Source organism: Prionailurus bengalensis, chromosome D3 (genome assembly GCF_016509475.1).
Source record: "Prionailurus bengalensis isolate Pbe53 chromosome D3, Fcat_Pben_1.1_paternal_pri, whole genome shotgun sequence".
NCBI lineage: Eukaryota > Metazoa > Chordata > Mammalia > Carnivora > Felidae > Prionailurus > Prionailurus bengalensis.
Window position 1 is genome coordinate 23,494,309 of NC_057356.1, and position 25,034 is coordinate 23,519,342.

Consider the following 25,034-nt stretch of genomic DNA (forward strand, 5'->3'; position numbering starts at 1 on the left):
ACTTTGGGGGGATGGGAACTGAGGCTGATAGGATTTCCCCCCACATATTGCATGCATTAAATTCACAGAGATTCATGGGAAAGGCACAGTATAAACAGCAATTTTTAAAAATTAATTTAGTTGAAACTGACAGATAGAAGTACTTCAAACACTTCTTGAAGATGTCTCACCAGGAACCTGACGATCTGGGGGAGTTACACTGACATTCTCAGCTGTCTTTCTTTCCTTCCCCTGGCATGCACTGACCTATAACTTCCGGTATGAAGGGCTCTTAGTGCTGCCTCCTGGTGAAGTGCATGCGCCTACTTCAGTCTAAGCACGTGAACAACATGAGCACATCTACATTCTAGAAGATGCTTTTTTATTTTATTTTTAATGTTTATTTATTTTTTTAAGAGAGAGACAGAGCACAAGTGGGGGAGGGGCAGAGAGAGAGGGCAACACGGAATCCGAAGCAGGCTCCAGGCTCTGAGCTGTCAGCACAGAGCCCAACATGGGACTTGAACTCACAGACTGCAAGATCATGACCTGAGCCAAAGTCGGACACTCAACTGACTGAGCCACCCAGGCACCCCTAGAAGATACTTCTTTTTATATTTAAAATCTATCCACAGACCATCTCTCTGCCTGTACCCCCTTCCTCCTACTATCTGGGCTCTGTGTCTTGTCTGGAATAGCATGGTTTTATGGACAGCCAAAATAACCTGGAATCCCAGGCCATACAGAACGTCATAACAATTTATCACGTTTGGCATGACATTCATATATTACGGTAAGGGCGACTCATCAGGTAGGGGTGCCTAGGTGACTCAGTTGGTTGAGCGTCCGACTTTGGCTCAGGTCATGATCCCATGGTTGGTGGATTCAAGCCCCGTGTCAGGCTTTGCACTGACAGCACAGAGCCTGCTTTGGATTCTCTCTCTCTCTCTCTCTGCCCCTCCTCTGCTTCTGCTCTCTCTCTCAAAAATAAATAAACATTAAAAACAAAACAAATGTTCAAAGGTAATTGAAGAAGGCAGTTCAGTGTGGCATAAAACACATTAAACCGAGAGGCTAAGCCCTGGCTTCTTGTCCTGGACCTGCTGTTGGCCAGCTGTGCGACCTTGGACGAATCACCGTCATCCACAGCACCACTAATGCTTACATAGTGTTTTACTGTGTGCCAAGCTCTGCTCTAAGTGCTTTACAAATATCAACTCCCCACCAACCCTCTGGGGAGGTCCCTCAATATCCTACTTTACAAGATGGGGCAACTGGGGCACTCAACCACCCCCTACAAGGCCTCTACTGGAGCCCCCTCAGGCCATCCTTGTTTTCTCTATCCTCCCCCTCACCCCACTTCCCATTCATCACCAAATGCTGTTGACTTTCTTAAATGTACACCCTGAAAGTGCCCTCTCCTCTCCATCTGGGGTGCCACCCCTTAGGCCCTTCACCATCAGAGGACAGCACAGCTTCATTCAGGACTCACAGCTTCCACTTCTGTATTCCTGCAATCCATTCTCCGCACAGGTGCTCAAAGTGCCCAGGAAAATGTGAGCACTGGAAACAAAACCCAAACCCTTCATCCTTGCCTGCAAAGCCTCAGTGATGTGGCCCCAGGCCTTCCCTCTCACTGTACTCCGAGCTCTTCTAGTCACTTGCTGTGCTCCTGCCACATTGGCCTGCTTTTAATTCTGTAAATGTACCATGCCATTTCCTGCCCAAAATGTTCTTCCCTTAACACCTCCCACTGCAGACTAAATGTTACCTCAGAAAACCTGTCCCCCCCATCTCCACTCCTTGTTTTCTGCTCTTTGTCCATTTGCTTCATAGCATTTATTATCACTAGGAATATGTATAATCTGCTAGACAGGGAAAGAGGGACTGTGTGTGTGTGTGTGTGTGTGTGTGTGTGTGTGTGTGTACATCAAACCCTATCCTAACCCCAGGGTTAGAATGGGACCTGGGAACTTGTATTTCTAAAAAGCTGCCTAGGTGCTTCTGTTAAGTAATTTGGCTTGGGAACCACTATACTGGATGATTCCAAGAGCATCAAGCCAATCTTTTGTCAATTGCTAGCATTTTAATTGCAATGTGCTAATACATCTTTTACTCCTACCACAAGTGGTTGAGGAGTGGCCTAGGAGCCAGAAAGTCAGGCCAACCATTGGAAGGCCTTAGCAATAGACAGCAACCTGCAGGATGGTGGGGTCAGCGTTCCCAGAGGCTCAGATGACTTGATTTGTAACACAAAAGAATGTGGCAGCTCTCCACATCTGTCAGTCCACATGAATGGGGATGAGGTGGCATCTGAGAGAAGGAATGGCAAAGTGCAGGCTTGTTTGCTTCAGTCTGTTTCTCCTAGACCTAATCTTATTCTCAGTTACATTAGGGAAACTGAGGCAGTGTACCACATTTTATGATCCCCCCCCCCCCCCCAGATTTGCCCAGTGCATTTCAATTGTGGAAAAAAACCAAGAAGAACAAACTTGAGCATTCTGGATTAAGGTGATATCACATCTTGATTTCATCAGAACATCAGAGTGGGTAAGGAAGGAGGACCCCTCCTCCCTTAATTTCTACTGCTTGAAACTGATATAAGCTTTGGCTAGATAAGCAAGAAATGGTTTAAGCCAATAAAAAATAAAATATCACATGACATTTCCACATATCACAGCGGTATATTTATGCACTCAGTGAAAGGGAATGAACAATGGTGAGAGATCTCATGTCTAGGATATCATTAATCAATCCATTCAACAAATACTTATTTAGTACTTACTATGTGTCTGGCACTGTTCACAGCACTGGGGCTATACTGGGGAACATTGGGCAGTCACAGAGCCTGTGCACACCCATGCACACCCGTGCACACACAGGGAAGCCACGTTCATGAAAAACTAGTCAAATTCACATCAGGTAGTGAGGAGGGCTATAAGGAAAAATGGAGTAAGGGGATGGAGACCGGATGGTGGGGGTTCTCTCTTAGAGAGGTTGGGCCAGAAAAGGCCTGGAGTGGAGGAGGCATTGGTCAAAAGGAGGAAACAGAACCATGTAAACAATGTGGGAAGATCATTACTGACAGTGGGCACAGCAAAGAGAAGACCCCTGCAGGCCCCTGACATGCCGGGCAGGTATGGGGAACTCAAAGGCAGCTCCTTTAACCTGGATTAGGGTGAATGGGTGGGAAGTGAAGAGGAGGAAAGCAGGCAGGTAAAGCCAGGACACACAAGGTCTCGAGCCTTATATGAATCAGATTTTGGCCTTTGTTCTAAGTGTGGGGGGAAGCCAGTGGAGGGTTCTGAGTAGAGAAATGACATGATCTGACTTACCTTTTAATGCAACTGTCTAGCTGCTGGGTGGGGGAAGAACTTTGGAGAGGTAGGAACTCAGCCAGGAAACATTAGTCAGGTGGTTACAGCAGAAAGACAGGCTGGCAGCCGAAAGGTGGTAAGAAGTGGCCAGATTCTGGATGTACTTTGAAGGCAAAGCCAAAGGTATTTGCTGGGGTTTGAATACAGGGTCTGAGAGAAAGAGGAGTGGGGTATAACTCCAAGGATGGGGGCCTGAATGGAGAAGCCATTTCCTACAATGGGGAGGACCCAAGAAGCGCAGAGCACCTTGGGTGGAACCCAGGGTTTGGCTGTGGATCAGTTGAGTCTGGGTGGAGATATACAGTAAGCAGATGGCTCAGTGAGCCTGGAGCTGAGGAAAGAGGCCGAGCGAGGATGGGGCTAGAAATGTGGCAGTAACAGCATGGATGCGTGGAGGGAACAGGATTACTGTGTGTGGAGACAGAAGATATTTGGGCTGAGCCCTGGGGTCCTGCAACATTTCAGGCTTGGAAAGAGGAGGGCCTGGCGCTGATGAGTGAGAAAGTGCAGCCTGAGAGGTGGGAGAAAAGCTAAGAAAGTGTGTGGGTCTCAGAAGTCAAGGAAGGTGATTTGAGAGGGAAGGAATAACAAACTGAACAGAGGAAACCTCATTTCCTCATCTTCTCTGGCTAGATCCCAATCACCTCACAGAATTCATCTGTTTGACTCGATCTCTCCACCAGAAAACTCCAAATATTTTGTGTTGGGGATTGAATGGAAATAGCCCTGATGTGAAACATAAGCCTGACAGAAATTTAGTAATACAGCAGAAAACTTCCTCCATAAGGCTGGCATCAAAGCACCCAGAGCATTAATTCCACTTTTCTAAGTTGCTAATTCCTTATCTTTTCCCCTGTCATCAAAATCCTCCAAAGTATGGCATATGACATTTATTTGAAAAATTGGAGATGCTAATTTTATTGAAATTTCCTTGAGATAAGTGGAATCACATTAGGATGATCAAATCCTTGGCTGAGAATCTTGAGCGCATGATTTTGTGGCAACTGGCTATTTTCTGTAGGACCTGCTATGCTATGAAGTGATAGTAAGATCTGTGGGCAAGGCCCCACGTTTGGTTGAGAGCTCAGTACTCCTTCATTGCTAATTAAAGCAAACTGGAGCCTTCTCCCATAAAGCTATTGTTTGTTATGCCTGGAATTCTGAAGTGTTGGGCATAAAGAGAAGACCTGATGCCATATACATTCTAAACTTTGATTTTTATACCTCAAAATCCATAGGATCTCACATATTCACACGGTATATGTAAAAAGTACTTGGAGATTTCAATAATTGACAGGCATGAGCTGTAGAAGACATAGAAATACACCCCCCAAAATATTTTCCACATTACAGTTCTCAGTCTACCTCTTGGGGAATCCTTGAAAGATGGGGACCCGCTCCATAGACAAATACTATATATACAACATTGACAATTTCAGAAGTGTTCATGGAATTCCTGAAGCCCTTCTATGCAGCCCCAAGTTCCATTAACTCTAAGTACCCTGAAATAAGTGATATCTACAGAATACACACACACACACACACACACACACACACACACACACACAGAAATTTATAGGCTTGAGTATTTAATTTCAAGGGTTATGAAATAGTTTAAATCAAATACCATTCTGCACAGAAACTTTCTATTAACAATGTGGTATGGTATGGAAATCATACATTAGGGTCTGAAGCCAGCCTTCAGCCTATGGTTTACAAGCTACAGGCACTCAGCTAAACACTTTGAGCCTCAGTTTCCTCACTTGTAAAATGGGGGATTAGGGCTCAGGGCAACTGGAAGAATTGGAGGACGTACAAGTAAAATGCCTAGCACACAGTAGGTATCCAATAAGTTATTACAACATAATTATAAAGTTTTTTTAAATAATCAAATTTTATTATAAATTTGAGACCATGATGATCACATATTTCATTCTGGTCCAGAAAAATAATTATCTATAGGGATGCCTGGTGGCTCAGTCGGTTAAGCATTCAACCCACAGCTCAGGTCTTTTTTTTTTTTTTTTAAAGAGAGAGAGAGTATGGGTGGGGGAGAGAGGCAGAAGGGGGGAGAGAGAGAATCTTAAGCAGGCTAGAATGTGACTCTGGGATCATGACTTTAGCCAAAATCAAGAGTCTGATGCTCAACTGACTGAGCAACCCAGGGGGCCCTGAGCTCAGGTCTTAATGTCAGTTTGAGTTCAAACCCCACATTGGGCTCCATGCTGGGCATGAAGTCTATTTAAAATAATAATAATAATAATAACAACCTATATTAATTACCCATGCAAGGCAATATAACATGAGAGGAACATCATCCTATTATAATTCTGTTTAATGTTATCAGGCTGCCATCAGCATAGAAAATATATGTGATGTGAGTCCTGTGTTGAATCCAAACATTCAATGAATAAGAGATAAAAAGCTCAGGTCATGATCTCACAGTCATGAGATTGAGCCCCGTGTTGGGCTCTGTGCTGACAGTGCAGAACCTGCTTGGGATTCTCTCTTTCCCTCTCTCTCTGCCCCTCTCCCACTTGTGCATGTCCTCTACCCCTCTCTCTCTCTTCTCAAAATAAATAAAAAATAAACATTAAAAAAAAAGTTTTTTAATGTTTCTTTTTTGAGAGAGACAGTGGGGGAGGGGCAGAGAGAGGGAGAGAGAGAGAAGGAGAGAGAGAATGCCAAACAGGCTCTGTGCTATTAGCACAGAGCCCAATGTGGGGCTTGAACCCCACCAAACTGTGAGATCATGACCTGAGCTGAAACCAAGAGTTGGACACTTAACCAACTGAGCCACCCAGGTGCCTCACAAAATGAACACTTTTTTTTTAATTAAAAAAAAATAGGGCACCTGGGTGGCTCAGGAGTTTACACGTCCAACTTGGGCTTAGATCATGATCTCACAGCTCATGGGTTCAGGTCCCTCATTGGGCTCTGTGCTGGGCTCTGGGGTCAGAGTCTGGAGCCTACTTTGGAGTCTGTGTCTCTGTCTCTCTCCCCTGCTCACAATCTGTGTCTCTCTCAAAAATAAAACATTAAAAAAAAAAAAAAGAATAAGAGGTAAGAAAAGGGGCACCTGGGTGGCTCAGTAGGTTAAGCGTCGTACTCTTGACTTCAGCTTAGGTCACAATCTCATGATTCATGAGTTTGAGCCCCACATTGGGCTCTGCGCTGACAGCAAGGAGCCTGCTTGGGATTCTCTCCTTCCCTCTCTCTCTGCCCCTTCCCCCCCCTCAAAATAAATAAACTTAAAAAAAAGTTTTAAAAAAAGGTATAATGTAGCAAATAGATTTTTTTAATGTTTATTTGAAGAGAAAGAAAGAGAATGCATGAGCACAAGCAGGGGAGAGGCACAGAGAGAAGGAGAGACACAGAATCCCAAGCAAGCTCCATGCTGTCAGCACAGACCTGGACATAGGGCTTGATCTTGGGAACTATGAGATCATGACCTGAGCCAAAATCAAGAGTTTAATTGACTGAGGCACCCAGGTGCCCCACAAATAGATTTTTCTTAATCAAAATTTCAACTGTGTGATGAAACACATCTTTATTTATATGTTCTAATGAATCATATAACTCAATATCTGTATGTATTATAAACGAGGAAAATGCCAAGTTAATAAAGTCCCAGCCAACTGAACTCTGCCAGCTTGTATATGCACAGCATTTTTAAAGTTCATGTTCAAAACCATGAGATGTTCTTTTAAAATAATTAAAACTTGACATATATGAGATAGAGGCAGGAAAACAGCAGTTAATCTAAAAGACATTCTATTCTTTGACGAGATTTAATAAAGTTGAAGATTGTGTTCTCAATGAGGCTCTATAACTAGGTCAATTGCTAATTACACTATTTGTCTGAAGCCATACTATTGAGAAATAGAAAATTTTTTCTCATACTGAGTCCAGAATATTCCTAGTTTTCTGGTAAAATTACTAGTTGGATCTCTATCCATGATATTTATGGGAGTCACTGTTTTTAATCCATCAAAGTTAAATGTCTGTTCTATGTAGGACCACTCAGCATCTCTAGTGATCCTATGTTGGAAGAATTCAGCTGAGTTTGACCGAGTTTGGAATCAACATGAGTCAATAAACACTAAATTCGATTATTTTATGTCTTAAAATAAGACAGCAGAAAACATTTTCCAACGGGAATATCTTCTGTTCCTTTAAAGATATCTCTAAAATTTGGTTAAGTGGGTAGAATTCTAGAAATACAAGGCTGAGGTGGAAAAAGCTCCCATTTAGAGAGCAATACAACAGTGTTGCCAAATGTCTGCTCAATACACCTACTCTGCTGGGTTTCTGGTACAGATCGGTATCCAGTGGGAATTTGTGGATACATCTTCAAAGCGCATGCTCTTGGGAAAAACGGATTTTTGCACACACTCAGAAGTGCTATAGGAATGTTTATTTCAGCTGTGCAGAACCCTGAAGTAAAGAGGAAGTCTTCAGAGACACATGACTGTGGGAAGGCAGTGATTTCCAACATGTTCCTACCCTGACATGGCTGAGGTAAGAGAGGTGATTCCCACGATCACATGGAGGTAGGTTATCAGATCTAGACTAGAGACAGGATAATTTTCTGTATACATAGTACATATGGGAAATCACTGGAATAAAGAGGAAAGCATACCAGATAACTAGCTGACACTATGTGGTTTGAGCAAATCACCTGGACACTTGAGACCTCTGTTTCTTCACCCGTGAAACAATGGGTTTTGAGACAGATAGTCTCAATGGCCCTTCACTCTAAACTCAAATATCAAGACTCTATCATAATGAAACTGAAGTTCAAAAGTCTGGGATGATGAAGTTCAAAAGTCTGGGATGATGTTCAAAAGTCTGGGATGACTTGAGTGTTGATGGCTCAAAATCTCTTCCAAGCTTAAAACTCTCTAAATCTGGGACACCTGGGCACCTGGGTGGCTCAGTTGGTTGAGCATTAACTTCAGTTCAGGTCATGATCTCACAGTCTATGAGTTCGAGCCCCAAGTCAGGCTCTGTGCCCACAGCTCAGAGCCTGGAGCCTGCTTCAGATTCTGTGTCTCCCTCTCTCTCTGCCCCACCCCCATTCACACACACACACACACAGTCTCTCTCTCTCAAAAATAAACTAAAAACATGAACAAAATTTTTTAATCTGGGACACCTGGCTGTCTCAGTCAGGAGAGCATGCAACTCTTGATCTCAGGGTTGTAAATTCGAGTCCCACATTGGATGTGGAGGTTACTTAAAAATAAAATCTTCAGGGGCACCTGGGTGGCTCAGTTGGTTAAGCATCCGACTTTGTGAGTTCGAGTCCTGCACTGGGCTCTGTGCTGACAGCTCAGAGCCTAAAGCCTGCTTTGGATTCTGCATCTCCCTCTCTCTCTGCCTCTCTCTATTTCTCAAAAAATAAATAAAACATTTTTTAAAAATTTAATAAAAAAATAAATAAATAAAATCTTTAAAAAATGTTTAAAAATCTTATAAAAATAAAATAAATCAGACCCTCTAATTCTACACGTTTCTCTAATGGAAGTGACAATTCTATGGTAAAAACAAAAAACAAAAAACAAAAAACAAAAACAACAACAACAAAATTCAACTCCCATGTGGGCCCTGAATCTATCAGAGAGGTACTTAAGCATTAAGCATCCTTTTTGTTTAAACAAAACTACATCATCAATAAATAAATAACAAGGAAAAAAGAGAAAGAGGGAATCCTATAGGTTAATAGAAACTCTTGTCATATCACCTAACTGTACCATGCTTAGATCCTGAGTTGAACAGTAAAACAACCCAAGAGACAACCAGGGGAATTGGAACATTGATTACCAACAGGGTATTTGATGATATTAAGGAATTGTTAGTTTTTCTAAGTGTGATGATGGTAATGGTACTGTGTTTTTTAAAAGAATTTTAATTATTTATTTATTTATTCATTTATTTGAGAGACAGAAAGGAGAGAGAGAGAATCTGATGCGGGGTTCGATCTCCTGACAGAGAGATCATGACCTGAGCTGAAGTCAATAGTTATGTGTGGTTTTTTTTTCAATGTTTATTTAGTTTTGAAGGAGAGAGAGAGAGAGAGAGAGAGGGAGGGAGGGAGTGGGGGAGGGGCAGAAGAGAGGGAGACACAGAATCCGAAGCAGGCTCCAGGCTCCAGGCTCTGAACTGTCAGCACAGAGCCCGACATGGGGCTCAAACTCACAAGATCATGACCTGAGCCCAAGTCAGACGCTTAACCAACTGAGCCACCCAGGTGCCCCAAGAGTTCTTATCATTTGGAGATACTTACTGAAATGCTTATGGATGAGATGATATATCTGAGATTTGTTACAAAATAATCTAGTTGGGGAGACGAAGCCAGTACAAATGAAATAATACTGGCCATGGCTGATATTCACTGAAGCCGGGACATGGATATATGGGATTTCCTTACATTCATCTATGTTTGCATGTGTTCTCAATTTCCCATAATCAAAATTCGTTAAAGGATACCTTGAACACATGTTGTTTTTATAATTAATCTACCTTAGTTTCTTTTTAAGAGCTGTAAACAAACTCAATCAGCTGTAAATTCAGTCATCTAAAATTAAGATCGACATTCACAGATCATGTTCTTGGGCTATGTATTAACAGTTGAAATGATCACAGAACAAGCTATACTTTTGACCAAAGTGGAATTACTATAAAAGTAATCACTCTAAAAAAAATGATTCTAATGTTCTTAAAGTTATCAGTAGCTTTTTATTCAAAAATGTTTTAGATCTTTCTTTTTATTCAAGGAAACAGTGTCCTTAAAAACAGTAATGGAAGAAAAAGTCATGCCTCTCAAAGTTATTTTAACTAAAGAATTTATACTTTTGGAAGGGCGCTTGAGGTCTTCTATTTGAATCTCCAGTTTCTTCATCTTTATTAACAGATGAAATATTTAATTGTTTAAGACTATTCCAAGAAAATTGAACCTACCATAAGCATAGGACCAGAGGTTCAAGTTCAGAAGACCCAGGAAAACACTTCAGAGGGGAGTCCTTATTATTTGTTGTATAAAACTTTGGAAAACAACCCAGAATGCAGTGCTGGTTGGGTACCACTCTTTTCCCATCTGGCTCTCATCTTGAATATGCTCTACTCCTACCCAGGCAGGGCCCACTGGAAAATGTGCCACGGTTGCCACTCTGAAGGACTTGTGTTTCTGCCAGAAACAGTCACCATGAATACACAGTGCTCAAGGAATTTGTATTTATCATTCAGGATATTAAAAATGCATACAATAATCAAATTGAAGACCAAAAAATAGTTTTTGAGAAAGAATCTAGCTCTATCACATACACAGAGAGATGAAGCCAACCCTCAGTGAAAGAATGGACTCATTCAGACAGAAGTCAACCGTCAGAAGAACTTTAGCTCCACGAATTAACCATGGATTCTACTGCCAACACTACCAGCACATATTCTATTGCTTTGGTGATCGTGTACCTCTCTTGAGTTAATCTTTGAATACAAATGGATCTACTTCAATCTTGAAATGAAATCTCATGCTAGACTAGTTTTCACTTATGCTTAAGATATTTTAAATCTTAAGATGTTTTAAAATTCAAAATCCAGTTCTCTGATGGAAAATAACTTAGCGCCTTATAAATCAACTTTAAAAGAAACAAAAACAAGATAAAAAGATGGAACACTATTTGAAAGGTCATGTCTAGAATAGATAGCACTATACTCCTATAGAAACTGGGAGCTCTAAAACAAGTCCCACAGCCTGGTCAGACTTTATCACCTTGAACTGTAATTGCTTAAGAAGCACCTGGTCCCGCTTCCACTAGCCCGTGAGTTTCTTGTGCATCTCATCTTTGTATCTGCAACAAGTACAGACCCCTCAGAACATGACTGGCGAATGTTAGCTGAATAAGGGAAGCAGGTATATGGGGGACCTGGGGGGAAAATGCATTACAGACATATTGAGTGCCCTGGTTTCCTCACCATAAGTTGGTGAGGAATCATGACTTACCTCGTGATGACTTATGAGAATATGAGAAGTTCCAGGAAAGTTTAGGTAAAATCAAGTACTTGAAAATCAAATACTTGCTATTTAAGCCAGAGGAATCTGCTATTTAAAGGAACTCTATGGTGAAGCCATGTAATAGGGAATAATCAACTGCCTTTGTAATGAAAACATACATTTTATATTCTGAGTTTGCTTTAAGCAGGAGACACCTGGCACAAATCCACTTCGCCTCCCCATCTCTCGACCAACCCTATTTTACACTGTCTGAAGCTCTCAATCAGTATAAAAGGAGATAAAACAAACTGATATAATCCAGCTTCTGGACAAGTTTCATCAGTATTGCCTGTGCCCTATTTTTAATTTCAGATGGCAAGAAAGTTCCCCTATAATGGAGTCCTGGAGGGCAGCCAACGCTCCATGGAAGCCAGGCTATGGGCTATTCAGCTTCCCTTGGTTGATATGGGATGGTCAAATAAGAGTTCTTGAGTGGGGAGCTAATGAGCAGGTCCACAGCATGTCCCTAAAGCATAACTTTTTTATTATTTTTTTTTTCTTTTCCAAAATTTTATTTAAATTCTAGTTAGTTAACATAGAGTGTGACATTGATTTCAGGAGTAGTGATTCCTCACTTACATGTAACACCCAGCCCTAGAGCACATCTTTAAAATAAAACCCAAAGCAACAAAGTGGTCGTCTTTTATGAATTGGCACAGGCCTGAGTCCTAGTCAGAGATGCTGGGCATACAAACAGTAGGCATTTGATAGGCACTTGTTAGTTGGTCCCAAGGTAAAAATATGATTCAAGTGACAAGCTTCAGAAGCTCTAGCCAGGGAGACAGTTTTGGGCAGAAGGAAAGACTCAGTGTAGCACTAATTTATAAACAAACACAAGCAGAAGCTGTCATGTCTAGGCCAGCCACAGCAATAAGGGTAGACAGTGACCAACAGATTGATTTCATAGTCAAAGGTATAAAGTTTCACAGAGCTATAGCAGGGTTGCCATATTCAGCAAATGAAAATACAGGATGCCCAGTTAAATTTGAATGGCAGATAAACGACTGATCAAAGTACTTTTTTAAGGTAAGTATTCCCAAATACTGTATGAGACAGATTTATGCAAAAGAAATTATTCATTGTTTATCTGACATTCACATTTAACTGAATGCCCTGTATTTAATCTGGCGATATTCCTCTAGAGAGTAGAAACATGGTGAATCTCAGATGACCTTACTCCATTTAGGTTTCCAAAACACTGTCCACAGAAATGCATATGGACCTCAGATATGGATAATGAAGAATCTACTTTCTTTTTTTTTCTTTTTTTTCTTTTTTCTTTTTTAATTTTTTTTTTCAACGTTTATTTATTTTTGGGACAGAGAGAGACAGAGCATGAACGGGGGAGGGGCAGAGAGAGAGGGAGACACAGAATCGGAAACAGGCTCCAGGCTCTGACCCATCAGCCCAGAGCCTGACGCGGGGCTCAAACTCACGGACCGCGAGATCGTGACCTGGCTGAAGTCGGACGCTTAACCGACTGCGCCACCCAGGCGCCCCTAATTTTTTTTTAATGTTTATTTATTTTTGAGACAGAGAGACAGAGCATGAACAGGGGAGGAGCAGAGAGAGAGGGAGACACAGAATCTGAAACAGGCTCCAGGCTCTGAGCTGTCAGCACAGAGCCCGACGTGGGGCTTGAAATCATGGACTGTGAGATCATGACCGGAGCTGAAGTCAGACGCTTAACCGACCAAGCCACCCAGGCGCCCCGAGAATCTACTTTCTTAAGAGTAATCAACAAAATGTTGATCAGAATTGCCTCCTCCTAGGCCACAGTGAAGGGAAGGACAAAAGAATAACACAATTAGGATGGGGTTTCTCAACCTTAGCACTATTAACATTTGGAGTCAAATAATTCATTGGCGGGGCCATCCCGTGCATTGTAGGGTGTTTATTTTAGCAGCATCCCTGGCTTCCACCCGCTAGATGCCAGTAGCATACTCTACCCCACCCCACCCTGAGTTATGACAATCAAAAATGTTTCCAGATATTGCCAAATGTCCCCTGGGGGCAAAATCTCCTCCAGTTGAAACCACTGAATTAGAAGAAATGGTCAAATAAACAGAAAGTGTCATATCCATTAACCAGTGGTCACATAACAAAAGATTCTTCTCAAGGGAAAAATTCTCAGCTTGCCCTGGATGCCCTCAAGCCCGTAATAAGGATGAGAGGCCTAGTCATTTCAGCTAAGACAATCAAAAACCCCTCATCTGCCACAAGTGCTAGAGAAGAATCTTTGGTGAGCCAAGCCAATGAAGCTCTGCATGGCAGTGCGCACATCACAGCAAGCAGGGCGTCGTACACAGCCTTTGAAGACGTTCCTTTTAAGTTAACCTCCCTTCCAACTAAACTTTTTCCAAATCTCTTCCTGCCATTTGGAAGTTGAGTGATTCTCAGCTGAAAAGGCCTGTATATACGAGGTGCAGATGGCGGCAGTTACGGCCCTCACCAGATGCTGCAGTCTCTAATTTGATTGAAAGGATATAATTAGACAACAGAAACACTTTAATGAAAGAGCAAAACATGGAGGGAGGGAAGGATTGAAGGCCCTTAACTGATGCCAAAACACCCACCAGTAATAGAGGCTTTGAGTCTGGGGAAAGGGAAGGGGAAAGCCCCTTAAAAGGACAGTCCCCATCCTGTTTATTTCCCCATAGACATAGGAATAGGGATTTTATTATTGTAGATTTCCACTGTATTTTATGTGGGAACAATCTGATTAAAACCAGAAGAGTCTTCGGAAGAACATCAAAGAAAAACAAATATGGCTTCTGTGGTCATTATTAAAAATATTTTTACCAGCCCAATAATCATCTTTGAAGATGAATTTTTATAGATTGAACAGCAGCAAGTAATTTACATACTGTGATGGCACTGGTTAAGGATCGCTACCATCGTAGAAGAGGACTGCTTGGTCGCCATGTTTTCACGCAACTTTAGGCCACCAAGGAACACGGACAGCCATTTAACCTATCTGCTTGGAAGGCATGAAGAAACCATGCAGAGTGAGTTGTACATGCTGATGCTGCAACCATTTTGGATCGTCTTTAAAAGTTGCTTATGCAGTTTTTACTATTTCCTAGCTTTCAAACTTTGAGTGTGAGTATACTGCTCTGGTTCTAACCAAGAATCTAACCAAACTGAAAGAAATCCCGTCCTCAAAGTCTGAAGTTGCTAATGTGGTGTGACACTGGGGTTTGGAAGCGGCTGCAGGCTCCCCAGCCCACTAGAAGCAGGGCCCGCCCTTGTGGTAAATTGAACAATAAAAGTTTAATGCTTTGGCAACTTGCCAAGGATTAAATCAGTGGCAAGAGAAACTGGAGGCTGGGCCTAGCAGAGGAGCAGCCCCTAGAAGGTCCTGTTATAATTGAGAGGAATAAAGGCAACCTTGCATGTCAGATGGCCTAAAATCTTTTGTCTGTGAGAGATGCTTCCCAGCACCCAACTTCATTTGTCTTCAAACTTACAAGGTCAGGGTGCCTGGCTGGCTCAGTTGGTGGAGCTTGCAACTCGAATCTCAAGGTTGTAAGTTCAAGCCCCACGTTGGGTGTAGAGGTTACTTAAAAATAAAATCATAACACACACACACACACACACACACACACCAAAAAAACTGTTCCAAGTCCAGGCTAGGGAAGGTGTTTTCCTAGAAAGAAGATTAAAAGCGGGTGGGAGGAGTAGGGAGCAGGGGATTTCCTTGGAGGAGGAGAAGCAAACTTCTATATAGTGGCTATTTTTGAGAAGTATGAACACCCTTCTGACATTTCTACAATGGCCTCTCTCCTTTCTCTGTTCAGTCGGAATCCAGGATAATGTCTCAGAGGTGAGGTCTGGGGAAGAAGCCACTGTCGTCTTGAGAAGACAATACTAAAGACCACAGAGAGAGGGAAAAAACAGAGTGAACTAGGGCTGCTCGTTCTGGACTAACACATCCGGGTTCCAGCTGGACTCTCAAGGTCAAACTGAATATGGAAGGAATGTCAGTCATTGTTCTGCCCCACTCAGGGGCCCCGCACAGTGAGCCAGCCAGAAACCAACTTGCCAAGTGGCATCAGGGGGCTTGGGGAGATCTCACCTCAAAACCTCCATAGGTAGTTTTCTATGGGACACATTCATTTCCTCCTCTGTTATCCTAATTCAGGAGGCAAAAACTTCGGCAAAAGCTACAGATCCAAACTTCCGGCCTCTCTCAAGTGTTTTGCATTAACTGTTCCACAGTACAAACACAATCAACTTGGTATGTTTGAATGCTTCACTTTGTTTTTCAAAAATGTTTTAATTAAAACAAAATAATCAGCCATGCTAAGCACATTGTTGTGTTTTAAAGGCCACTTTAAAAATGAGGACAGAACCATGAAAATAAAATTCAATTGTTTAGGAAAGTGATAGAAGTTTGTTTTCTTCTTCCTCGTCTCCTTTTTTTTTTTTTTTTTTTTCTGGCTGTTTTTCTGTGTCTCAGGCTGGTGCCACCTGCTGCCTGGGCTTTCCTCTGAGAAACAGATCTCTCAACCGTTTGCTCCAAGCAACATCTGCATAGTTGAACAAACATGGGCCAGTTCCAAGGCAGACACTATTTTCTGTATGTAGCACACACTGAACCATACTGAATTTCTTCTTAAGGCATTTTTTAAAGCATTATTAAAGATCCAAATGTATGTGCATGAACTTCCCCTCATGTAGCTTTTTAAAAAAATTGTGGTTAAATATACATAAAATTTACCATTTTAATCATTTCTACTGTATGTCTCTTAAAATTAGTTAATAGTAAAAGGAAAATGGTTCATTTTTTCACCAAAATCAAGCCTCCTTTTCACCTTTCCAGACCAGTGAACACTGGAAAAAAATCAATACACATGGACCTTGAGTAGGACTTAGCCAAGTATAGCCTTGGGCCCAATCTGGCCCACTCCCTGACTTTGTATAGCCCATGAGCTAAGAATGGTTTTTAAAATTTTAAATGATTGAAAACAATCAAAAGAACGATATTCTGGGGGCACCTGGGTGGCTCGGTTAAGCGACCGACTCTTGATTCCGGCTCAGGTCATGATCTCATGGTTTGTGAGTTCAAGCCGCGCCTGCTCGAGATTCTCTTTCCCTCTCTCTTTGTCACTCACCTGCTCCTGCACATGTTCTCTCTCCCCGCTCCCCCGTCAAAATAAATAAACAAATAACCTTTTAAAAAAATGAATAGTATTTTGTGACACATAAAAATTATATGAAATTTTCAAATTTCAGTGTCCCTAAAGTTTTATTAGAATATAGCCATGCCCATTCATTTATATTTGTCTCTGGCTGCTTTTGCCCTACAAAGTCAGAGTGGAGTAATTGCAACAGAGACGGTACAGAGCCCACAAAGCCCAAATTATTTACTGCCCTTTACAAAAAATGTCTGCTGGGGCACCTGGGTGGCTCAGTTGGTTGAACATCTGACTCTTGATTTCGGCTCAGGTCAAGATCTCAGGGTTGTAGGACTGCGCCCTGCATCAGGCTCTGCACTAAGTGTGGAGCGTGCTTGGGATTCTCTCTCTCTCTCCCTCTTCCCAGCTCATGCATGCTCTTTCTCTCTCAAGAAAAAAAAAAAAAAAAAAAAAAATGGAGCACCTGGGTGGCTCAGTCAGTTAAGCTTCCAACTTCAGCTCAGGTCATGATCTCATGGTTCACGAGTTTAAGCCCTCTGTCGGGCTCTGTGCTGACAGCTCAGAGCCTGAAGCCTGCTTCGGATTCTGTGTCTCCCTGTCTCTCTGCCCCACCCCTGCTTGTGCTCAGTCAGTCTCTCTCTCTCAAAAATAAATAAAAACATTTTTTAAAATTAAAAAAAAATGTCTGCTAACATCTGACCTAGGCCCTCAGATGGCATTAGAGGCCCCCAAATTCTAAACTAAAGATGTTACATTGCCCATCACCAAAAATCCCTAATCTGTATATTGTAAAGGTATCTAAAGCAATATATTTTATCTTCATCATTTATTGCTGTTGCTTTAACTATGCTAAATAGTGATATTATCAATAATGTCTATATTAAGTACACCAACTTGTTGTTTATTAGTAGTGAGCCTAAATGGAACTTCTTTGTGCTTTCAGATTTATAAAAGGTCTCATTGCATATCTCAAACATTAATTTCTTTATTTTTATTTTTTAAGTTATTTATTTATTTATTTTGAGAGAGAGAGAGAGAGAGAGAGAGCGAGAGAGAGCGAGCGAATCCCAAGCAGGCTCTGCACTGTCATCGTGGAGCCTGACATGGGGCTTGAACCCACGAACAAACCATGAGATCATGACTTGAGCTGAAATCAAGAGTCGGACATTCAACCAACTGAGCCACCCAGGCACACCGCCGCATATCTCAAACACAGAAATATCTTTGTCTAGGAGCCCAAACAAATTTTCATAGAAACACCAGAGTTCTTTGATATCAGGTCAATTTTGACAGGTTTGTGTTTCTTAAAATACTCAGAGCATAAAAATAATGAGTCGACATGAAAGCATGTTAGTCCTCTTCACTCCTATCAGCCCCTGTGTTGCATTCAGGTAAACTAACATTAATGAAGTCCCTAAGAGGGACAGGGCTCTATACTGTATGAAGCAGTCACTGTTCACTGAACTTACAGGTTCTACAGCAAGACATACTACTGGCTAACAGGATGAATGCCAGATGAGGATTTAGAGGAGAATGAGCATCATAAGGTATTCACAGCAAATGTAACCTGAGTTGAGAAGCTCTGTGGATGCACACCTGACAGCCCCCAAAGGCAGTGAAACAGCCAAGCAGGTAGTTGGCCTTAGGTGGAAAGCTGAGGTAGCACAATTCCGCCCAGCCTTCTCTACTTTTCCTACCTCTAGGCTCTCCCCTGCAGGTCAGTAAATTCCAAATGGGAGCCCACTTCAGAGAGCTCATTAGCCCTAGGGCCCTGGCTACCTTCCTCCTAGAAAGGAAAGTCTAGATTCCACCATCAACTTCTGCCCTTATCAGTTGTGAAGGAAGGGAGAGAATCTCAAAGGAAGAATGGAGAGGAGAAGGGAGATCATTTGGGGTTGGTTATACACTGTAATTAGAACTAGCATTGATGGGGAATGAGCTAACTGTTTTTATAAAGTCAGCATTCAAAAATGCAAACCACCAGTAATTTAAATATTACAAAATTGTGCAGAATATAAGTATTGAAATATTTTTTTCCATCCACAAAATTTCAGAGAAAATTACAGTATCAAAAAATATAAAATGGCAAGTTTGGCATATCCTCAAGGATTTAAGAAACTAGTAAGCAGGCTTGAGACAGGATGTGATGCTGAAGACCATGTGGTATCTCCCTAAAACTGCTTCTGGAACTAAAGAGGAAAATCCTGACCAGGGCACAAAAGCCCTGGTATACCAAGATGGTAGGAAACAGAGCTGGTGAGGCTTACTGGAGCAGGAACTTGGGCCACTTCTCATAAATCATCTCACAATGGTTATTTATTTGTCTCTAACTCACACTCCTAAATAAAAGCGCACCAAGGTTTCAGGTTCAAACTGCCTAAGAGCTGCTGCATTTGACCCCTCCTAGCAAAGCAAGGATGTCTGAGGAGAGGATGCCACCTTCTAACAAACATAAGCAGAGTTGAGTCACTTAACGCTTTTCAGAGCTACTACTCTGCCCTTTCCAGAAGGGGAACCAGTTTATTTCCACCCATACCTCTCTCTCCATAGAGGACATTAAATCCTGACCACACACAGATGGCAAAGTGGAACTAAGGGGTTACTAGGTTACAGTTATGTTGACATATCCTGGCTCTCGGAAAGATCCTCCTTCATTCTTCTCATACGGCAAATAGCAGAAGAGATCAAACTTCTGTAGCAGTTTTTGCAGAAGCCCCCAACAAAGCTGCCGATCACTCAGAAACCACTTCCTGAGCCGAAAGTTAACAGTACTTGGAGACCCCTTTCTATTGATCTAAAGCCAAGCTTTGCCTTTTACAGGGCTTAGCCAGACTGGAAGCTCATAGCATTCTCAGGGCAAATGAGGTGTCTAGCACTTGGTGAACTGTGAAGCACTATAAAAAGTATTATTAAAATATGTTTATTGACTGCCTTCTGTATGTGGGTGTTACCACATCAGGCAAAGGGAGTTCTCATTATCTCTCCTTTACAGATGAGGAAACTGAGGTTCTGAGAGCAGAGTCATGGCCCAAAATCACACAGTAAGTGACAATACCAAGTTCTACCACCTCCCTCCCCCCCCCCTTTTTTTTTTCACTAATCCAAGCTGGTAGGTAAACAAAGCAACTGAGTTTTCTTTCAGCAACAAACTCCTGTCATTCCAGCAACACAGTCTGCGACTTTGGGTGGAGAACCCTTAGCCGGTTTTCCTACTCCGGCAAACCTGTAATGAACCCTTCCCGTCCCTTTCACGAATGCCCAACTCTCAACACCCAAACAACCTGCAGAGAAATGTAACCAGGCCAGACAACGCCCTCGTGCCTGCTCTTCAACTTGGAGAGAGTTCTGCGAAGAAGGGTGTGGATGGAAGCTAAGCAAAGTCCCCGCTTCCATCCTAGTCCAGGGCCCCACCTCGGGAAGCCCTGGCCTTAGCCTTGGCCTGGGAGTGGGTGACTGTTTAAAGTGTGGGATTACCTGGGACAAGGGGCTCTGCACTGCACCCTCGGGATAAGCACCCTAAGATCTGTAGGGGAGGTTTCCCATCACCCCTTCCTTCCCCTCACCAAGCTAGGCCCGCACCTGAGTTTGGGGAAGCTCAAGCGGCCCCGGAGGTAAGGAGGGGGCGTCCCGGCTGGGTACAGCGGGTCGTCCCGAGCCTCGGACCTGCCTCTTGCAGGGCAGGCAAATCAACTCGACTCCTCGAGAGGCAGAAAGTACAGTGCTGGGCAGGCGGGCGCAGCCGGGGACCTGGCAGAGGGGCTGGGCGCCCGCTCGGCTCGCCTCCGCACCCGCTCCTGAGCCGGGAGGCACACGAGGGCTGGGGACGCGGGGGGCGTCGTCGTGGGTCTCGCGAAGGGATCCTGGCCCGGGGGTGTCGCTGAGGCCCTTGGGGAGGGGGTGTAGCGTCTCGAGGGAGGGTACGCCACTGAGAGACGGGGCGGGATCCCAGAGGTGCTGGGGCAGAGGGGGCATCCCGGCCCGAGGGGAGACGCTGAGGAACTTGAGCAGGGGGTCCCGGGTCCTCAGGCTGGGGAGACTTGCCAGCCCGGGAGGCGTCGCTGAGGAGCTTGGCAAAGGGATCCCTAGAATAGGTACTGGGGCAGACAGGGCGCCCCGGCCCGGGGGGCGTCACCGAGGGGCCTGAGGGGGAGTCTCGGGTCCTGGGGCTAGGACCGCCCCGTCCGGGGGGGCGTCGCTGAGGGGCTGGGAGAAGGAGTCCCGGGAGGTGGGAGCTACGGGTTGGGCCCCCCCAGGCGGGCCGGCCCGCGTCGCCCCTCGGGCGAGCTCGGCGCAGGGCGGGCGCCGGGGCTCGCTCACTCACCGGGTCCGGGGCCGAGGCCGGGGCTGGGCGCGGGCCGGGCCGCCAGCGTGAGCGCGGCGGCGGAGAGCAGGGCGAGGCGGGCGGCGGGCGGCGCCATGGGCCGTCAGTGCGGGGCCCCGGGGCGCGGCCCGGGGGAGAGGGGGCAGCGCGGGGAGCCGGGGGCGGCCATCGGAGCGGGACGCGGGGCTCGGGCGTGGCCCCGCCCCGGCCACCCGGCAGCCCCGCCCCGGCCCGCCCTCTCCCCAGCGCCGCCACCGCCCCGGCTGTGCGGGGCCCGCCCGGCTCTGCCGCTAGGCCCGAGGGGCGGAGCCGGCTTCGCACGCCCTCCCCTCCCGGAGCGCGCGCCGCGCCTGCCACTCACGCACCAGGCCCCGCCCACGCACCCCTTCCTCACCTGGGCCCGCCCCTGCAGGGCACTTTATTGGTCCGAACGAAGGGCGGGGCCAGCAGGTGAAGGGCGGGGCCAGGGGCCCCGCCTCCGAGTCCCAAAGCAGGGCTTTGGCAGGGCTGAAGTGGGCCAGGCGCCCAATGAGCCTTGCCCCACCCTCACTCCGGTCGTGACCCACTCGCGGGCTCGACCGCAGCGGTAATGATCAGAATAGAAGTTTGCAAACCGTTTTTCCCTGTTTGGTTCAGCGTAGTGGCTAAAAAAAAAAAAGGGTGCTCTAGAGTCAGTCTGTTCGGGTTCACCCTCCACATGGTCACCTGTAAGGCCTTGGGCAGGTTTAAAGGAAAAAATAGCTCTCTTACCTCAATTTCTTCATCTCTTAAATGGGGGCGTTAATAGCAAATACTCCAAGCGGCTGTTAAATGAGGCAATGCGTGGAAACTTTTACTCGCGCACAGAAGGAGCTTAATAAATATTGAGTTTCTTCCACAATCCAAGTTCTTGCAGCCACAAAAGAGGCAGCATACTGAACCCTGTTTCCGAATCCTATCGCACATCCTTTGTTAACTGGGGCAAGTTTCTTCCTCTGTCTGAGCCTCAGTCTTCCGCAAAATGGGAATAATACAAGGCTTTCGCAAGATTAGATGAGCTAGAAGAAAGTAAAGCGCCCGACACAGACAGGGTCTGGAAGTGGATGGGGCAATGATGCTTTCTTACAGACTGGGAAACGGGCTCAGAGAGCTCGTGGCTTTCTTAAACTCGGCCCCCGCGTGGCAGGCTCCTTGCCTCCCCGCCCGCAAAGTCTCCCCCGGCTGCGCTCTGGGTCTGTCCCGGGCCTCTCTCCTCCCCCGCACTCCCCCAAGCAGAGATTTTCCTTCTGCTCCCGCCTAAAGCGCCGCGGTGACGCCCCGCGGGGCAGGTCCGGGCGGCGCGCCGGCCGCTTTCAAGTCCCCGGTCCCGGGCTTGCAAGTGCGGGCCTGCGCCCTGCGCGGCGGCGGGAGCGGGAGCTTCTGCCCTCGTGTGCCGACTCGCCGTGCCCAGAGCGGGGTTGGGGCGGTCCCCGCCCCGCGGGCTCCTGGGCCCGCCTTAGGTACTGAGGCCCTTGCGCCCGGTCGTCCAGTTCCAGGATCTGCCTCCCCGCAACCAGCTCCCCGGCTGTTTCCTGGACCCGGCCCCAAAGGCGCAGGTACCTCCCACGAGGCCTCTCTATCTTGGTCCCTCTCCACCCACACGACCCGGAGCCACGGCAAGAAGAATCTTGTTCACTCATTGTTTTCACTGCCTCATTCCGAGTTCAGGGATCCTCTGGGTGCCTCACTGGAGAGAGGGGACCCGCCCCCCCCCCCCCCCAATGTCCAACTCTCCCATCCTCCACATCCCATCTGGTGTCTCCCAACTCACCCTCTCCTCTCCACCATCTTGGACCCTTTCTACCTCCAAAACCACCTCCTCCAGCAGGACCCGAGAATGCTTCACCTCTAACTTGCATCTTCAAAGGTGCAGGCAGGAGAGCACCTGGAATGAGAATGATATGAGAACATGCAGGTGAAACTATCTGCCGAAACAGACAATAAAGGTGACCCTTCCTCCACTCAACAAATATTCAGTGAGGAACACACCCAGAGCACCAACCAGACAAGCTGGTCCTAGAAATAATGTGAATTTCAGAGAGCAAGAAGTACTACAGAGACAAGAAAATGATGTTGATGGAGAATGGTCTGTGGACTGTTTTTTGTTTTTGTTTTTGTTTTTTTTTTAACATTTATTTATTTTTGAGACAGAGAGAGACAGAGCATGAACGGGGGAGGGGCAGAGAGAGAGGGAGACACAGAATCGGAAGCAGGCTCCAGGCTCCGAGCCATCAGCCCAGAGCCTGACGCGGGGCTCGAACCCATGGACCGCGAGATCCTGACCTGAGCCGAAGTCGGACGCTCAACCGACTGAGCCACCCAGGCGCCCCCTGTGGACTGTTTTAAATCGAGTGAGGGGAAATATTTTAGCAAAGCAGAACACAGTTTATGAGGTTCTTTGGAATCTCCCCCTGGTTTCTGAGGAAATAGGAAGGAGCAGACAAGAGGTTCAAAATAAGGTTTATGTGGCCAAGTCTGGGGATTTATGCCTCATGATAGTAGCTTCAGCCTATCCTGCCATGCTGCAGGAAAGCTCCCCAGGCTGAGTGGGTACCAGCCTTGCGTACAACCAGAATGAGCTATGTAATTTGCAGGGCCCCGTGAGAAATGAAAACGAGGGGCTCCTCGTTCAAAATGATTAAGAATTTCAAGATGGCTACAGCAGAGCATTAAATCAAGTGTGGGGCCCATCTAAGGTTGGGGACACTGTGTCCCTACCCAGGTTGCACACCCATGAGGCTGGCTTGTACAACAGAACTCAAAAATAGTGGGCCAGGCCCTGCCCCCACTGGCTGCTATGAGAAACATCCCTGTAGCCTTCCCCAGGCCTCCCTCCCCTCTTTTGTAGCTTAAAGCCCAGCACAGGTGATGGAAACAGTGTACAGAGGCTAAAAATATAGCCTACTGGGTCTAGGTCAGGGCAATTAACAGCTCAAGGTCTTTTGCTCAGTTACGTGGTCCTGGACCCTGGCAAGAAGCAGCCTGAGATATGCATTTCAATGCTTCACATGCCTCAGTCACTTAGCGGATTTATTTCATGGAAAGAGTGAGGACATTGACTGTAGCCCCTGGGCCTCCAGGAAAATGTTGCTGTCTGTCTGTTTGCCTGCTTGTGCTCTGCAGTCAAGCCCTTCAGTTCCTCTGAGGGCAACAGGATTTGCCAAGAAGTTGGGAGGGCTCAGCTGGTGGCGTTTAGGTGACCCTGGTATCTTTGAAACTCTAGTTGGGATGATTTCTGCTCAAAAGACATCATGTTGTGGAGAGAGCACTGGATAAGGAGCCCGACACTAATAACAACAATAGCAAACTTTTACTGAGCACTTTGCTAAACTCTAGGCAAGGTACAGTGCTTGCTGTCACAATTCACAGAATGCCCCCAGTAGCCCTATGAGAGAGGCACCCTTACCAACCTCCTCAGAGAGGTTGAATGTCTTGTCCAAAGGTCACATAGTAGTGGAGCTGGGCTTTGAACCCAGACAGTAAGACACCAGGACTACATTCCTAATCACCTTGGTGAATTGCCTACTTGTCCTTATGGGGTTCTGGCAACAAATACTGAATGGTCCAGGGTCAGAATTACGGTGAGGCAAGTCAGGTGTTCACCTCAGGCACAAAATCTTGACGGAGGCCAAGAAACTCAGTAATCAAGATAAATAAATATTATTTAATAAATTATAAAATATATTAAAAAACATTTCATTGGGGCGCCTGGGTGGCTCAGTCGGTTAAGCGGCCAACTTCAGCTCAGGTCATGATCTCGCGGTCTGTGAGTTCGAGCCCCGCGTTGGGCTCTGTGCTGACAGCTCAGAGCCTGGAGCCTGTTTCAGATTCTGTGTCTCCCTCTCTCTGACCCTCCCCCATTCATGCTCTGTCTCTCTCTGTCTCAAAAATAAATAAACATTTAAAAAAATTTAAAAAAACATTTCATAAACATTATTTCAATGCAATATCTTTAAAAATATGATTGCCCCAAAAGTCATGATGAACAAAATATAAAAATTCTATTTTATTTTAAAGTTTATTTATTTTAAGAGAGAGAGAACAGGGGAGGGGCAGAGACAGAGGAAGAGAAAGAATCTGAAGCAGGCTCTGTGCTGTCAGTGCAGAGCTCAGTGCAGGGCTCGAACCCCCAGAACCATGAG

The 25,034-nt window shown here is 45.3% G+C and overlaps 1 protein-coding gene across 2 annotated transcripts in view; it reads right to left on the bottom strand.

Moving 5' to 3' along the window:
• KREMEN1 (kringle containing transmembrane protein 1) overlaps positions 1–21,096 on the bottom strand; it is a 73,058-nt gene extending 51,962 nt beyond the window's left edge. Inside the window, exon 1 of one of the 2 annotated variants that reach the window (XM_043558024.1) lies at positions 20,875–21,096. In XM_043558024.1, coding sequence (XP_043413959.1) covers positions 20,875–20,971 — 97 coding nt within the window. In that variant the 5' untranslated portion in view covers positions 20,972–21,096. The remainder of the gene's footprint in view (positions 1–20,874) is intronic. The other variant, XM_043558023.1, reaches the window with a different exon arrangement.
• Between the last annotated feature and the right edge of the window lie 3,938 nt (positions 21,097–25,034).